Raw genomic sequence first — 16,679 nt, forward strand, 5'->3', positions numbered from 1 at the left:
TGTGCCTGGGTGAGCGTGTGCTCCCTGTGTGCCTGGGTGGGGGTGTGCTCCCTGTGTGCCTGGGTGAGCGTGTGCTCCCTGTGTGCCTGGGTGAGCGTGTGCTCCCTGTGTGCCTGGGTGAGCGTGTGCTCCCTGTGTGCCTGGGTGGGGGTGTGCTCCCTGTGTGCCTGGGTGAGCGTGTGCTCCCTGTGTGCCTGGGTGAGCGTGTGCTCCCTGTGTGCCTGGGTGAGCGTGTGCTCCCTGTGTGCCTGGGTGAGCGTGTGCTCCCTGTGTGCCTGGGTGAGTGTGTGCTCCCTGTGTGCCTGGGTGAGTGTGTGCTCCCTGTGTGCCTGGGTGAGCGTGTGCTCCCTGTGTGCCTGGGTGGGGGTGTGCTCCCTGTGTGCCTGGGTGAGTGTGTGCTCCCTGTGTGCCTGGGTGAGTGTGTGCTCCGTGTGTGCCTGGGTGAGTGTGTGCTCCCTGTGTGCCTGGGTGGGGGTGTGCTCCCTGTGTGCCTGGGTGGGGGTGTGCTCCCTGTGTGCCTGGGTGAGTGTGTGCTCCCTGTGTGCCTGGGTGAGCGTGTGCTCCCTGTGTGCCTGGGTGAGTGTGTGCTCCCTGTGTGCCTGGGTGGGGGTGTGCTCCCTGTGTGCCTGGGTGAGTGTGTGCTCCCTGTGTGCCTGGGTGAGGGTGTGCTCCCTGTGTGCCTGGGTGAGTGTGTGCTCCCTGTGTGCCTGGGTGAGGGTGTGCTCCCTGTGTGCCTGGGTGAGGGTGTGCTCCCTGTGTGCCTGGGTGAGCGTGTGCTCCCTGTGTGCCTGGGTGAGCGTGTGCTCCCTGTGTGCCTGGGTGAGGTGTGCTCCCTGTGTGCCTGGGTGGGGGTGTGCTCCCTGTGTGCCTGGGTGGGGGTGTGCTCCCTGTGTGCCTGGGTGAGTGTGTGCTCCCTGTGTGCCTGGGTGAGTGTGTGCTCCCTGTGTGCCTGGGTGAGTGTGTGCTCCCTGTGTGCCTGGGTGAGTGTGTGCTCCCTGTGTGCCTGGGTGAGTGTGTGCTCCCTGTGTGCCTGGGTGGGGGTGTGCTCCCTGTGTGCCTGGGTGAGTGTGTGCTCCCTGTGTGCCTGGGTGGGGGTGTGCTCCCTGTGTGCCTGGGTGGGGGTGTGCTCCCTGTGTGCCTGGGTGAGTGTGTGCTCCCTGTGTGCCTGGGTGAGCGTGTGCTCCCTGTGTGCCTGGGTGAGCGTGTGCTCCCTGTGTGCCTGGGTGAGTGTGTGCTCCCTGTGTGCCTGGGTGAGCGTGTGCTCCCTGTGTGCCTGGGTGAGCGTGTGCTCCCTGTGTGCCTGGGTGGGGTGTGCTCCCTGTGTGCCTGGGTGAGCGTGTGCTCCCTGTGTGCCTGGGTGAGTGTGTGCTCCCTGTGTGCCTGGGTGGGGGTGTGCTCCCTGTGTGCCTGGGTGAGTGTGTGCTCCCTGTGTGCCTGGGTGAGCGTGTGCTCCCTGTGTGCCTGGGTGGGTGTGTGCTCCCTGTGTGCCTGGGTGGGTGTGTGCTCCCTGTGTGCCTGGGTGGGGGTGTGCTCCCTGTGTGCCTGGGTGGGGGTGTGCTCCCTGTGTGCCTGATATTCCACAGCACCCACACACTAGGACACCCTCAGAGCCCCCCTGTTCCATGAGGTATGTGCTATGCTGGAAACACAAGATGTGCACAGGTGTAGAAACTCAAAAAAGGAGCGAGGCTCAGGAGTTGGCCCTCGGGTACACAGGGAAGGCCTGCTCCCCAAGTCCACAGCTGCCCTGGGTCCCTCGGTGCCCCAGACCCTCTCAGAGCCGGGATGGAGGCTGGCACAGCAGACCTCTACTGCCCACGCGGTAGTCCACTCCAGCACGCACCGTGCTTCTCCACACATCCATCCCCCTGCATGCGGAGCACACAGCCACCTTAGCAGCAATGGTGGGCAGGACCCTGGCCACAGGACTCTCAAGACGGAGCCCCGGGCCGCAGCACGGCAGTGTGCACCAGTCATTCTCAGTCCAGTCTCTTTCTCACCCATACTAAAATTAATCGTTAGCTCTTGGAAAGTACCTGGAAGTGCTATTTCCAGAAGTGGGTCCCTCCCTGCATCCAGAAACTCCTGGCAGCCCAGCCAGCCATAGAAGGGCGTTTTCTAATTGGGGACGGGGGTCCCACCAAAGCCAGGAGCAAATTCATCACCACAGGGGATAAGGTATGCTCCTAGGAGAGTGAGACCAAGCAAGGTAAAAGAATGAAGAGGAGGGGAGGCCACAGGAGGCCACCGGTGATAAGGGCTGAGCCGGCCAAGCCCCACCATCACAGCCCCTCCCCAGGGAGGTGAGGTGCTTGCTTCTTCCTATGAGAACCCAAGGCCTGGAGGTGGACAGGACACAGTCCTAACCAAGTGACCATGAGCCCATGGACACTGTGACAGACCAGGCAGGAGCCGCACAGGTGAGTCTAGGTGTGAGAGACTCAGGCGTTAGTCCCCAGAGAGGTCTCCAGTAGCCTGGCTACCCCGTGCTTGCGTGGGGACGATGCCCTCCGATTCCCTCAGCCTGGGGGTCCTGGAGTTCCAGTCCTGGCCTCACATTTATCTCAAGGAATTCAGAGCCACTGTTGGGGACAGGCCTGGGTGGAAAACTGCTGATTTTCAATACAGATGAGAAGATGGGTCTCAGAGGCAGGCCTGCTCGAGCTCCCACCCACATTGGACTCTCAGTTAACAGTTGCCTTGGGGACCTGAAGGGGTGGCCGACTCCAAACAGGGGGCACCAGTGTGCCCTCTCCCATGCCGCCTGGCTCTGGGGAAAGCAATTCTGGTGGGTGGGTGGTGCTGCAGCCCTCAAGCCCCCACTTGGGACCTGGGCCTGTTCCCGCCAGGGCTCCAGGGCTCCTGGTGGCCACGGGAGCTTGGCAGGGCCTCGGGAGGTCCTACACACAAGGCTGTGGAGATCAGGCCTTTGACGGGCACAATGAAGGACGGCTATAGAGCGTAGGTGAGAAAGTTGTGTGAGCTCCTTGTTCCCAAGCTGTGTGCACTCCTGGGAGGAGCAAAGAGCCTTGACGTATACTGGGTCAGCCCTACAAAGCTCCTTCAAGTGTGAATATGCATGCATGTGTGTACACACGTGTGTTCACGTGTATGCAGTGACAGTAGCATGACCTCACTAATGTGCTGGATCAGCCCTATAAAGCTCCTTCAAGTGTGCATGTGTGTGAAGTGATAGTAATGACCTCACTAGTATACAGTATTAGCTCTACAGAACTCCCTCAAGTGTGCATGTGTATATGTGCAAGTGTGTGTGCACATATGCGCAGTGACAGTAACATGACCTCACTAGTGTACTGGCTTAGCCCCACAAAGCTCCCTCAACTGTGTGTACACATGTGCGTGCACATATATGTACACACATGTGTGCAGTCACCGTAATATGACCTCACTAGTGTGTGTACATGTGCATGCGTGTGAACATGTGTCCATTGACAATGACATGACCATCAACGGTGTCCTTGCACTTACCCTGCCCCATCCCTCCGCCCATGGGGCATGACCACTGAAGGGCAGTGAGCACCCAGTTACAGCCACACACACAAACACCCCCCATACACATTCTACCTACATACACTCACACATGCCGCACACACCTGCTCTGCTTGCACACATAGGCACACTCCTTTGGTCCCACCAGTGGGCCCCTACCCTTGAATCACTGAACCCTGTGAGTGTACAGCCCTGACTCTTACATGAGCAGATGTGTGCACTGCAGCAGCTACTCACCTCCGTCAGGCTTAGTGAAGGGGCAGGTGAAGAGTCTAGTGAGCTAGTCCAGCTCCTGGGATCCAGATCTTAGGGTCAGGGGAGGGGCAGGTGGAGGGTCTAGTGAGCTAGTTCAGCCGCTGGGGTCCAGATCTAAGGGACCATCGCAGCCAGGGAGGCCAGGCAGCCATAGATGAGTCCAGCGACATACATCAGGCAAAATCTAAGAGCACAGCCCTCAGGGCTGGTGCTTTCCACATTTTCTATCTATCCAGAAGTTCCTTAAAAAAATGGGCATTTTCAGATTTCCCATTCTGCCTTTCAAGAAACTTTCCCCACTGAGAACTTAAAACCAGTTGGACTTTGACAGCTCTGCAGGTGGTGGGTGAGTACAGCAGGCTTCCTGATTTTCCAGGAGATGAAAAGACAGAGCAAATGCCCCACTCCCTCCCCCCTGACCCCTGTAGGGAGAGTCCTGAGGCCTGAAACCAGGCTCTGTCCCACAGAGCTGGGCTGGTGACCCCGGACCAGGATAGCCCCACACAGCCCCATGAGGGGCAGAGGGCAGGTCCTCCTGACCACGTCCCTCCCAGAGGCAGAGTGTTCTCTGCAGGAACGGCGGCGAGCTGACTTGGCTCACTAGCCAGGGCAAAGTCCCACCGTCAGCCTGCACTGAACCGCTTTCACCCAAGACCACCTGGCTATAGCCTGTAGTTCTCCAGGTTTACTCCTCCCTGCTCCAACTTTCTGTACCCCTGGAGCTGAGATTGGAGACACCTCCTGCCTCCTCCATGGGGCCCTCATGCCCCATCTTCCCCCTCCTCTAAGGGCTACTCTCTGTGGCCCTGATGTACAGTCCCCTCCTATGCCCCTGGAGCTCCACCTGCCCTGTGACCAGCAGTCACGGACGCTGCCAGTTTTAGGGAGTAATGTGGGGAGGGTATGAACCCAACACACAGCTGGCTCAGGCAAAGGCCAGTATGGCTGAGCTCCGCCCAGGGCCTTGCAGGACAGGGCACCACACAAAACTCTGTGCTTGGTCACAGCCTCACCACAGAGTTGGGGGGCATGTCCCTCCTTCCCAGTGTCCTGCTCAACCCCCACCCTTGCCTCTCTCCCCTCCCTCACAGAACCCTCCTTTCCCTCCCTCTCTCCTGTGCCTTTAAAAACACTGCCACACCAAATGACAAACACAGCAGACTGGTGTTACCCTTGGTTGATTTGGGGCCTTTTCTTGCACCCCAAAGTGGACCCCAGAAAAGATACACTGATTTCCTGACTTGTTCAGAACATGATTATGAAAATATCTACATAATCAGAGAGCCTGTGCCAATTCAATCCCTGGGCTAGACCAGCTCCTTAGTGACAAGACCAGTGCCCTCTCCCGGGGGCTCAGTGCTTTTCTGGTGGTCAGCATTTCTTGGTTGAGAAGCCCCTGGGGCCCCTCTCCCCTGGGACATACATCATCTCCAGTGAAAACATACTTCATCACCTTTCTGGCCGATCAGACCTCCCCTACCCCACCTGCTCCGTCCACTGCTCCTTAAACGCATCAGCAATGCCCCTTCAGAGCCTCCGAACTGGATATTTTTGACTGGAAAGTCCATTCCCTTAGCCCACAGGGCTACCAAGATTTGCCTTCCCTCACTCATTTCATGTGTTGTCTCACGCCCTTTACCCCAGGAGTCAACATCCATCCATCTCCTACAGGGAAGCTGCTCCTACAGAGAGTTGCTTCTGCTCTGTGTGAAACTGTCTCAGTAGAACTAGTGCATGACGAGCACTGAATGCTTGTTGAATGAATAATAGATGGATGAGAGTAGTCCTAGAGTCTGGGTCCCAAAAGATGGCAAAAGATGGGCTGGGCTGTACTGATAAATAGACTTGACAATTCAAGCCTCTAAACATCACCACTGTGTGGAGGACAGGCTTCCAGTTCATTCTATGCTCCTGGAGGCGCCAAGGTAGACCCTGAGCCGGTTCCCTAGAGAGGCAGGGTCTCTGGAGGTCAGGAGGCACTGGGGCAGACATGAGGTGTCCTGTTGGGTTCCAGAGGAAGATCACAGTGGAATGGAATCTGGACAGCAGATTTCCGCTCCTTGGAGACTGACCTGCTCAGTGCGAGCTCTCTCCTGGCCTGGCCCCATCATGCTCTGAGTGGTGTCGTGCCTCCACCCCTGCCTCTGTGGGTGCCCACTGGAGGCTGGAGGAAGTTGGGAAGAATTTGGCTAAGGATTTGGGGCTCTTCCTGGGCCCAGTATCTGGGGAGGCCAAGGGAGGCTTTCAGGTAGGGAGCGCACATACTCGTTCAGTCACGCACTCCCTGCTCTTGCCCCTGATCACGTGTGTGCTCATGTACTCACCGGGGACAGTGGGAGAACTGGAGGAGGTGGCCTGAAAGCTGGGATGGCGCTGGGCCGGGCAAGGCTGGAGTGGGAAGCTGCAGCTGGGTGAGTGGCCCTTTAATGTCATCGCTGGCATCTGCTACCAGGAAGGTGGAGTCTGAGCTCCAGCTGGAGCTGAGGGAGGGCTTAGCTGCTGAGGGACTGCCTGGACCCTCTCCTTTCACTCCTGCTTGCCCTCGTGCACGGTACTCGGAGGAGTCAGTCCTGGTCACGGTCTTGTGGGGCCACCCTGGTGCGTGCCCTTCCCCCTCAACTGGGTCCATGACAGAGGAAATGAAAGAGTAAGGAAGAGGAGAAGGATGAGGGGCCTGGAAGGGGCACACATGAGATGGACCAGAGGGCATGGGGGGGACACTCAGCCTGACACCAGGCTCTTTCAGGTAGGGACCCCCCTCAGCTGCCCAAACGGCCAGAGAAAGCAAATCTGTGGCTGGGAGAAGCTAGTGCTGCCTGGCCCTCGCCCTGAGCCACAGCACCCTGGCATCAAGTCCCCTGAGACCTTGGAGCCTTAGACGGGACACAATGATTGCTGGCCTTGAGGCCATGGCACCAACATCTTGGGACAAGGCCCACACAGTACCCCATCACCAAGCCTCCATCTGGGGGAGCTCTGAGCCCTGCAGCGGAGGGCAGGCATTGAGAGCCAACACTGGCAGGAAGTGGACAGGCCACACATGGCACTGTGGTCACCTGTGAAAGGGTGAGGTTGGTCTGGCTCATCCAGGACCTTTGTCCTTTCCTCAGGGCACCTGGGCTCCCAATGCCATGTGGTTTTATAGCCTGGGCTCTCTTCCCAAGGCAATTCTGGAGCAAGGGACGATCCCTTCAGTGCTCAGTCCTTGGTTCCAGGCTCCTCAATCTTGTCACGTCTACCTCTTTTGCTAGGACTGGGGTCCACTTGCGCCTTCACACTGGGAGGATTGGGTCTACTGGGAACTCCTGCTGTTTACAATGCTCCTCCCAAGTCACACTCTCTCCTGTCCTTTAAGAAGAACCTCAAGAATCTCAGGAGATAGAGGACACATTGTGAGGGTCCAGGAACCCCCAGACAAGACAGCAGGACAGGGCTGGTGCATGGCAGGGGTCATGTCGAAGCACGCAGCATGAAGACCTTGGTTCTCTCTTAGGTCAGCCCTTGCCAATGAGTGTGAGCCTCATAGCCACTCATAACAGCAGAACATGCAGGGCCCTAGGACACTGTTCAAGAGCAATATGTATGCTAGGTAGACCCCACATGTATCAAGACCCTCAGCCCCCCGTCAGGCAACATGGGTGAGGCTCAGCTAGGAGTGTCAGCTGTTCATGGCGCCTTAGAGGCCATCTACATGCTGTCCCTGACAGTAACGATGGGCCAACAGTGCCTCCGAAGCAGCTGGGAGCAGAGCGTGGATGTCACTGGAAAGAGACTGAGAGGCACCAGGGCCAAGCTCCTGCGACATGGGTGCCGGCCATGGGCAGAGTCCTTAGTGCCTTGTGACAATGGCCATTAGAACCATCTTTCCCCTGCAACCACAGCCTTGTCTTCCCCCACCATGAGCCCAGGGCTAAGACTGCAGTGCTAAGACAGCCTGCCAGACCTCAGAGAGGGTGAGACAAGCCCAGGAGAGCAGGCGGTCAGACACCCAGGAGAGATGTGGCCCAGCCTAGGCCACACCACAGGCTCCTCCGTGGCCTCTACTGTATTGTAAGGTGGCCCTGTGCTCCTGGGCAGAGCCACTTATAACTGAGAGGAGGCTTAGAAGGCATCTGAATGACACTGTAGTTACCGCCCCCCCCCCCCAAGGGATCACTAAGCGAGTACATCTCCATTTTCTGTGCTCAGACTAACATCTTGGGTTGGCCTGGGTTGCTTCATTATTATTATTTTTTTTTGCCAGTCCTGGGGCTGGAACTCAGGGCCTGAGCACTGTCCCTGGCTTCTTTCTGTTCAAGGCTAGCACTCTGCCACTTGAGCCACAGTGCTACTTCTGGCTTTTTCTATATATGTGGTACTGAGGAATCGAACCCACGGCTTTCTGTATACGAGGCGAGCACTCTACCACCAGGCCACATTCCCAGTCCCGTGGGTTCCTTCATGCCAGCCGTTCAGCCACGGGCGCTCTGCTTTAGGACCTCCCAGCCTGAGACAGACGCTCACTTCACAACACCCTCCATCATGCACCTGGCCCCTGAAGCCTCAGACCACCATGTGCCCAGCTACGTGTCCCCTCACTGGTGAGGGCCATCTCTTCCATGTCACTGAGCGCCTCTGGAGGGACCTGAGGATGTTCCGTCTGTTCCCTGTGGTCACCCCTCCCCTGCTGCCCTCTCTCTCACTCTGTCAGTGACCCCTTAATTTCATCTCTGCCTTTAGCTAACAGATATAGGCTGTCCACATCTCACGGCTCACCAGCTGTGAGGACAACCGCTTGCAGGGCAGGGCCAGAACGCACCTGCAGCCTGAGTGCCACCTCTGCAGGCTGAAGCCCATGGGAAGCTCCAGTTGTTCTCCCGTGCCATCCTGTCCAGTCGTCTAGGCAAGGCTGACCAAGCCCCACCTTTCTACCTTTCTCTTGGTCCTGCAGTTGAGTTGGCTCAGCTTATTTCAGCATTCCCAGCTTCTCTCTCAGCCTCACCCTGGCCTCAGCCCCCACCTTCCAGCCTTCTCCTACCCCCAGATGGTCAGAGGAGCCTGGTTCCTGCTCAGCCTTTAGCCCCAGGGGCTCAGGAGAGGAGAATCCCTCACTTACCTAGAGCAGGCCATACGCGCTGTGGCCTCCATCCTACCAGTCTGTCAGCCCTGAGCTGTGGACAGCCGCCCTGGCCTCAGGTCCCTTTCCTCCACCTTCCCCTGCCCTAGCTGTTGGAACTGTTCTGTCCTGCCTCCTGGGGCCCATGTCTTCTCCATCCACAGCACAATTGGCTGGAAAAGTCTGATTTGCTAACCACCAGGCTGTGTGCAAGAATCTCAACAAATCTTTGGGAAAATCAACATAAATCCACCTGTCTTTTGTTAAAGACAGTTTCTGTCTTTATCAATAGCCTAACCATGGCCTGATATGTGGGCTGTAGGGCCATGGACGCGTACCCTGAAGCCCCAATGTTGTGTGAGTCTTCCTCACTAGGTGTAAGCCTGGGGCCTCCAGCAATGGTGTAGACAACCGGGCTGGCACAGGTTCTAGGAGAGGCTCTGGAGTTGGCTAAATGGGGTGGGAGGGGCTGGGACTCTCCTGAGGGGCAGGTCAAAGGCAGCAGGGGTCTGAGTAAGGGCAGAGTTCACAGAGGAGAAGAGACAAGCTTCAAGGCTGGGCATGGGGATCTGTGCTCTCTAAAATGAAGCTCCCAGTGTCCACAGGGCATGGCTGCACCTGCATCTCTTTCCTCTCAGATCTTATTCCTCAGGGTCATCAGGGCTAGAGAGTGGACAGTGGAGGAAAGGTCCAGAGCAGAGCAGGGAGGGTCTGGTCCAGAGTGAGTCTGCTGTAGGTCCATGGTGATAATCCAAGGTCCCCCCCCACCCCTGGTAGGGGCTGTTCCCCTGGATGAGCTTTGGCGCTGAGGGGTTGGAGGGACCTCTGGGCATGTGGAATCTGATGTGTAAGGAGATGCCTATTGGGGAAGCCTAGTGGCCAGGCACATTTGGAGAACCCCCTGGGCTGGGCACCTGGAGGTACTGGTGCGACCTGAAGGATTAGACTGGGGGTGGAGTGGGGTGTCACAGGGTGGAGCAAGTCCAGAGGGAGGGAGCTGGGGATGGGGCAGGAGCAACTGGGTGTTGTGCTCAGGACAGAGGGCAAGGAAGTAGGGTCATATTGAGTCACCACGAGAGGCCTTAGAGACCTGGACCGGCTCAGCCTAGCAAGCTCTGGGAGTAGGGTGGGGGTAAGTATCATGGAGAAGCCAGGCTCCAGGGAGAGCCTTAAGATGGAGGAGAATTCCATCTTCTACAGGGCCTCCTGCTCATGGTGGCCCCCTCCAGGGGAGCAACCATCCCAAGGTCAAAACAACACTGGCAGCTGACACAATGAGCAGCAGCACAGATCTTATTACATGGCAAGCATCTGTCAGGGCCTCCATGCCCTGAGAGTTGCTGCTGGCTCTGGAGGCCACCATGCTTGTGGGACTCATCTCAGGACCAGGCCAAGTACTCAGGATTCGACAGAACATGGGTTAGTGTCCATCTAGCCACACCATGCACCAAGCATAGTAGATGAAGGCTTCCAGATGGCAGGCCAAGTCCATACTCCAAGGCTGGATTGGAAGTGACCCCTGGTGGGTGGGTGGGGGGAGGAGGCATTTGTTAACTTGCACACCAGATGCCAGGCTCATAGGAGAGCAGTGAGAACCTAAGGAAAGTCCTCCAGAGCCAGGAGATAAGACTTGCCCTTCCGGAATCAGTCAGTGCTATCCAAGCACCCAGCCCTCCCCCCCCCCCCCCAGCAGACTCCACAGGCCCTGACTGGAAATCCCAGGGAGATTAATTGAGCAAAGAGACCTACCACCACAGTGAAAGGAGGGAGGAGAAGGCAGAAAGATGGGAAGAGCTCAGAAGCCACATAGAGCTAAATGAAAGGGATTGAAGGGCAGGGAGCCTGGCACAAGCAAGGCCAGCAGCAGGCAGTACTGAAGGGAAAGAAGGATTCACCAGAGGCATGTGGGAGCTGTATCCCCACATCTAAGTCCCCTTCCTGCTGGTCCACAGCCTGTTCCTTCCCAGTCAGACAAGAACACAGGACCCCAGCTGCAGGGGCCCCTTCCTACCTTCCAATTCCACAGCCACAGTGGAGACCTCTCAAGAATGAGGAACCTGTCTGTGTTCTTACTTCTCTTGCCCCTCCAACCCAGGGTCGACCTAATGGGTTATATGTGGGACCACCTTCCTACCACCTCCAGTAAGACTCTCCCCTGAAGGAAGACATTAGAGCTTGCTTCTGCTGTACTCCTGCGAAAACTGACCTCAGCGCTCCCTGAGATTCCCACTTCCCTGACACACTGGGCCAGTTTAGACAGCAGAGTCATGGGAAAACTGCTTACAGCTAATGAGATTTTTTTTTTGCTAGGTTTAATAAGTAGTATCATTTTTTTTTCTTACTGTTCTGGAAATAAAACCATCCCAGTGAGGACTACAAGTTTGTTTCTCTCAGTGTATCCAAAAAGAAAAAAAGAAGAAAGACAGAAATCAAGCGACAGGCGGTCTGCAGCCTAACCTGCAACCCCAGGTTCTGACTGCAAGGCAGGCAGACCAGGGCTTTACCTGGGAAGCTGCGACTTTCGGGGGGGGGGGGGGCTGGATCACCAACCCTTGGATGCATTCAGGACTCCTTTGGGTCCCCAGGGCCTGTCACTGCAATTCTCAGATCCACAGAAGCTGCGTCCCACCCTCGAAGCCCCCTTCCATCTGAGGGAGGAAAGGCCCAGCCGAGGCCAAAGCCGGTCCCACCGACCCCAGGGCAGGGTCCGGGGAGCTCGGTTCCCCGCTCCTCCACCTACTGAGCCCTGGCCACTTACCGATTTTGGCCAAGCTGGCCACGAGGATCCAGAGCGCGATGATGTACGGATCCTGGACGTGGTGCCATTCGAAGGTGACCACCTGGAAGCCCTGGCCGCTGTCGAGCTCCTCCTCGACGCCCCTGGCCCGCGGCAGCCCCCCCAGCGCCAGCGCCAGCGCCAGCAGCCGCGGGGGGCCCCCGGCCGGCCGGACCCCGAGCCCCGACATCGCCGCACCTCGGGTGCCCGGTCCCCAGACGCGAATCCGCGGCTTCCCGCCGGCCCCGCCGCCGCTGCCCGGGATGCGTCGGCCCGTCCCGGCTCCCTCGGAGCCCCGAGCTCGGAGCGCTCGGAGCCGGCTGCGCCCGAGTCCGAACCCCGCCCGCCGGGGCGGCCTTTAATCCCGGGCCCCAGGGCGGGGCCTCGCCGCCCCCTCGAGCACACGTGAGGGCGGACTCGGTCCTCGCTCGCTCGCGGCCCGCCCGGCCCGCACACGCCCGCCCCGCACACGCCCCCCGCGCGCTCGCCGGCCCCGGCCCCGCCGGCGCTCCGGCTCCCGGCTCCCGGGCCCGGTGGCTGGGGAACGGGGCGCCCGCCGGGGGGCTCGGGCCATGACGGCCCCCTTCCTGGGCAGCGGGCGAGCCGGGCCCTGCGGCGCGCACCCTCGGGCGGGACCCGCCGCTCCCGAGGCCGGGCTGTGGGCCGCGCTCCCCGCCAGCGGCCCCCGCAGACCGGGAGAACCTGGCCGAGCGGCCGGTCCTGCCTCCTCCCTGGAATCCGGCATCCCGGGTCGCCTGGCCTGCGGAGGTAGGGCTTCCATTTCTGAGCCCCGTCCGGTGCTCCCTGTTTCTCTGCCCCCCTCCCCTCCCCTCCCCTCCCTTGGGTCCAGAGGGCCAGGAGCCCTCTGATTTCCAGCGGCAGGACTAGAACGCCCTGTATATTCCCGTGGTGTTGGGTGGACACCCCTCCCTGCCCCTCCGCTCCCAGAGCGCCCATCTAGGAGCTCATGTGGGTCACTCGGGCTCCCTAAGGCCCAAACACCCTCTTATCCCCTAGCTCATCCCAAGCCCACCTGTTGCCCACAGCTCTGGACGGCCCGGGAGGCTTGAAGGACTTGACCCAACTCACCTGCCCTTTCAGCTTCCTATTCAGATGTGAACCCAGAGAGAAAGGTGCAGCCTCCGTAAGCCCCTGGCCGCTGCTGCTTCCTTCCCTCCCACTCAGTTTCACCCCCTCCCCAAGCCAGTCAGTCATTACCCTTCCAGACCAACTGCTGGAAAATCTTTCCCCTGCCCCTGCCACCTGGAGTCCTTCCTGGCTGCACTGTCCACCCTCCATCCCCAGCTCCCAGCAGCGAGCTCCTCAGCTCAGCTCAGTCACCACCCGCTGAATCGTCTGTCCACAGGCAACCTCTCCATGGGGTAGTCTGAGAGTGAGGATCTGAGGCTCACAGCTGCACCTCCAGGGCTTGGGGCAGTGCCTAGCGCCTGGTGGTAGCATTTGTGAAATAAAGGGTGGATGGGAAGGTAGGTGAATGGATGAGGGGTGGCTGGGCCAAGGGCAATGGGATGCCTTTTGGTATCTGAACACAGGCCCAGGGAGGGAAGAGCTGAGCTGAATGACCTTCTCCCCTTACTTCCCATTTCATACTGATGGAAGTGGCCTGTGGAGCGGAGAAGACACAGATTCAATTCCTCCTCAGCTGGGGGGTTCAGCTGAGTGTTTCCCAGGGTGGACTCAGCGGACAGGCACATAGCACTTGGTCCCCACGACATGACTGGCTGTTAGGGTGGCCTTGTGTGTTGAGCCACTGCAATTGCTCCCAGCTCACGTGTCCAAGCTGTTCCCGCTTTTTCCTGGCTTGGCTCCCAGCCTCTATCCCAGAAAGTGCAGCTGAATGGAGCAGGGTTACGGTCAGTCCCGACAAGGAGGCTTATCTCCTCCCTGCTGTTTCCTTGCAGTTCTTAGGTGAGGCCTCCAGAGAGAATGTCTACGTCCGAGACACTGTCCTTGTCTTCCACAGGAAGAGCAGATCCCATAAGAATGGCATAGGATGCCCCAGGATGCCCCATGGCTCTTCAGTTGCCCTAGGAGCTCACCCAAACCTGCCTGAGCCAAGAACCTTCTGCTTAGAGTCCCTCCCTCCATTTTCAAAGGCAGCAGAATCACTCACTGTGTAGAAGTGAGAATTCCAGATGAACACCAGTGCTATCTCTGGATGTCAATGGTGTGCTGCCCACACCGCAGGCCATCTGAGAGAAGTAGAAAGGTGGCTGACAGAGGAGAGAAGGGCAACGTCCCTGTCCATGTCATCAGAGAGCTCACCACTCATGCTCAGGTGCAAGCCTGAGGGTGTGACAGGGCTATGGAAAGCTCTAGGCCGATGCATGTTGCTGATCCTGGGTGCCTGAGAAGGGAGAGGCAGTGAGAAGTGCAGAATGAGGGATTGGGTCTATCTCTCATTCCTGAAAGAGGACTGTGTGCAGGGAACCCCAGGGCCTCTTTTTCTCCAGCCAGCCCGTGGTTTTAGGAGGCAGTTCAGAGCCACCGTGAACAACACTGAGAGTTATGGGTGTACCTGTGATGATCTGATGGCTGCCTGCCTCCTCCTCCCTACAGCAAAATGAACGGCCCTCCTCTGCCCTGGACTCTCCACAGCTCCAGTAGGTTTGTCTGCTCATACCTGGAGCCACGATGTCCACATAAGGAGCTCAAAAAGGTTGAAACAGTGCCAAAAAAAATCAGACTCCAAAAATAATGGAGTCACCAAATCTGTCATAAGCATTCGAGCTTCAAGATTAAGAAAATGAAAAACATCTTGTCTATATCACATGAACTTTAAAGACAGAAATGATTTACAATCTAGTTGGGTATTTACTGACCATATCTCAGAGGTGAATGTAAAACTTTAATATAAAGACCACACACACACACACACACACACACCCACGGGGGCACGCGCACGCGTGTGCACGTGCACACTTTCTTACAAGGTTGTCAACCTCCAGAAACCACATGCCAGCTCTGCATAAGGAGGGAAATGGAGCTTTGATGTGTCTTTCCTGCTTTAGGAGTCTCACTGAGGACTCACAGGAGCCAGGAACTTAGAGCCAACATCACTGTTCAAGGTATACTTTCTGTTTCATATTTGATGGCTGGAACGCCCTTGCATTTTGCAGAAGCAAATCATTAGTGTTAGTATGTCTTTGTTAGCTCCTTTGAGATTCCAGGTTACAGAGGGGCCTTCTCAGGTGTGATGCTCCCCTGGCCTATAGCCTCGAGCCACAGGGTCTGGGGTCCCGGATGCTTGGTCATGCAGCAGAGGGTCTGGGGTCCTTGCAGCGGAGGGTCTGGGGTTCTAGATGCTTGGTACTGCGACGGAGGGTCTGGAGTTTTAGATGCTCAGCATTGCGGTGGAGGGTCTGGGGTCCTTGCAGAGGAGGGTGTGGGGTCCTTGCAGAGGAGGGTCTGGGGTTCTAGATGCTCGGCACTGTGGCAGAGGGTCTGGGGCTCTGGACACTTGGCCCTACAGCTGCCACCTCCCTCCATACCACAGCTCTGGCCCCATTGAGATGACACTTGCTCTTCCCTCTCTTGGGGGCACCAGAGCCCCCCTGATGTGACAGAGTGCTGCGCAATCCCCCTGGTCCCCACACACAGCTCGTCTGACTGAGTCCGTCTCCCCATATCTCATCCCTGAAGAGTCTCCCAGTCCTGTCTGCAGGAGCTCTTAGCACCCTGCCTTCCTGACAGTCTGTTCATTCCATGGACCACACCCCAACACCAGGGCAGCTACCCTGGGTGTCCTCTACATCCATGGGGCCCCTCAGCTGGGCCCCACCGACCTTGTCTCCTCTGGGAAGAGAGCCCTGCAGGACCCTGTGTGGGCCCCAGGCCTGCCTTCCATCCCTCATCATTTCCATGTCTGGCGTGGAGGGCTCATCTGCAGCCCCTTGCTCTCTGCCCTGGCATGTCTTGGTGCCAGTGTGGCCCTCAGAGTGAAAAGGGACCAGACTGCACCCCTGACCTTGGGTAGCTAACAACTGCAAGAAAGGACATGGCCTGTCTCATTAGTACACAGAACTGGAGTTACAGGATCTGAACCTAGCAAGGGGTGAAAGGAATAGACACTGGTCAAGCCGGCTTGTCTAAGAAGAGTGAATTGATTGATGTGGTTGATGTGAGACAAGCTGTTGGAGCCATTGATTAATCTCTGACAGAAGGGAGACAGTGATGGCAAACGTAATGAAAATTCAAGTTTTATTTCCCTGCTAAATGCCTGTGGCAGCCTGTAAAACTAACCAAGGAGGAACAGTCGATGGTGAGTACCACAAAGGTTTCTCACTGAGAGCAGGGACACATGGTGCCCGCTGCCCACTGAGGTGTGCCCTGGTGCCCGAGGCCCTAGCCAGCACCTTGAGCAAAGAAAGTAGGAGATGTAACCATCCAAGGCAGAGAAACAGAACAGTTATTGTTAGCATAGAAGTCAGAGCCCCAAAGGACATACAGACAAATCACTTACCTGGAAGCTCTGTAAAGTTATGTGGCCTAGAGATCTCTTAGCCAACTTGGCAGATACAGGGACACAGCCATGTTCATGGAAAGCAGGCTTTTAAAGATCTAAGGACTCATTTCTCAGAGTGGATCCCTGGCATTAAGCAATGTGCCATTCTCTTAGAATTACTAAGAATTTGCCAAAGTTTCTAGCTTCAAAATCCTCATTTCAAAATGAGTTATGCCTCTACTCACTATCAATAAGCTTTTAGAAAATGAAAGTCAATTAAGATGCTCTTTACATAGCATCAAAAATATGAACTACTTAAGGAGAAATCTAACAGAATATAAGCAAGATATTGTTGGGTAATAGATCCATGAACCCATTGGCCCTAGAGTTCACTCTGTGGAAAGATTTAATTTCTCTAATAAACATCAAACTTTATGCTTGTGTCCATTTTGACAAATGCAATGTTCAAGGAAATTTTCTTATCACACCCAAGTTGTCAAGCTTATTCATATAGTGTGTAATGTTTAGTACTTAAAAAATGTCTGTGAGACTTCTAGTGTCTTTCTTCTGTGCTCCAT

At 57.0% G+C, this 16,679-nt stretch overlaps 1 protein-coding gene across 3 annotated transcripts in view; it reads right to left on the reverse strand.

The window, feature by feature from the left end:
- Slc9a3 (solute carrier family 9 member A3) overlaps nt 1–11,899 on the reverse strand; it is a 45,049-nt gene extending 33,150 nt beyond the window's left edge. For 2 of the 3 annotated variants that reach the window (XM_048368098.1, XM_048368097.1), the window contains exon 1: nt 11,619–11,899. In XM_048368098.1, coding sequence (XP_048224055.1) covers nt 11,619–11,826 — 208 coding nt within the window. In that variant the 5' untranslated portion in view covers nt 11,827–11,899. The remainder of the gene's footprint in view (nt 1–11,618) is intronic. The other variant, XM_048368099.1, reaches the window with a different exon arrangement.
- Between the last annotated feature and the right edge of the window lie 4,780 nt (nt 11,900–16,679).

Source organism: Perognathus longimembris, chromosome 19 (assembly GCF_023159225.1).
Source record: "Perognathus longimembris pacificus isolate PPM17 chromosome 19, ASM2315922v1, whole genome shotgun sequence".
Lineage (NCBI taxonomy): Eukaryota > Metazoa > Chordata > Mammalia > Rodentia > Heteromyidae > Perognathus > Perognathus longimembris.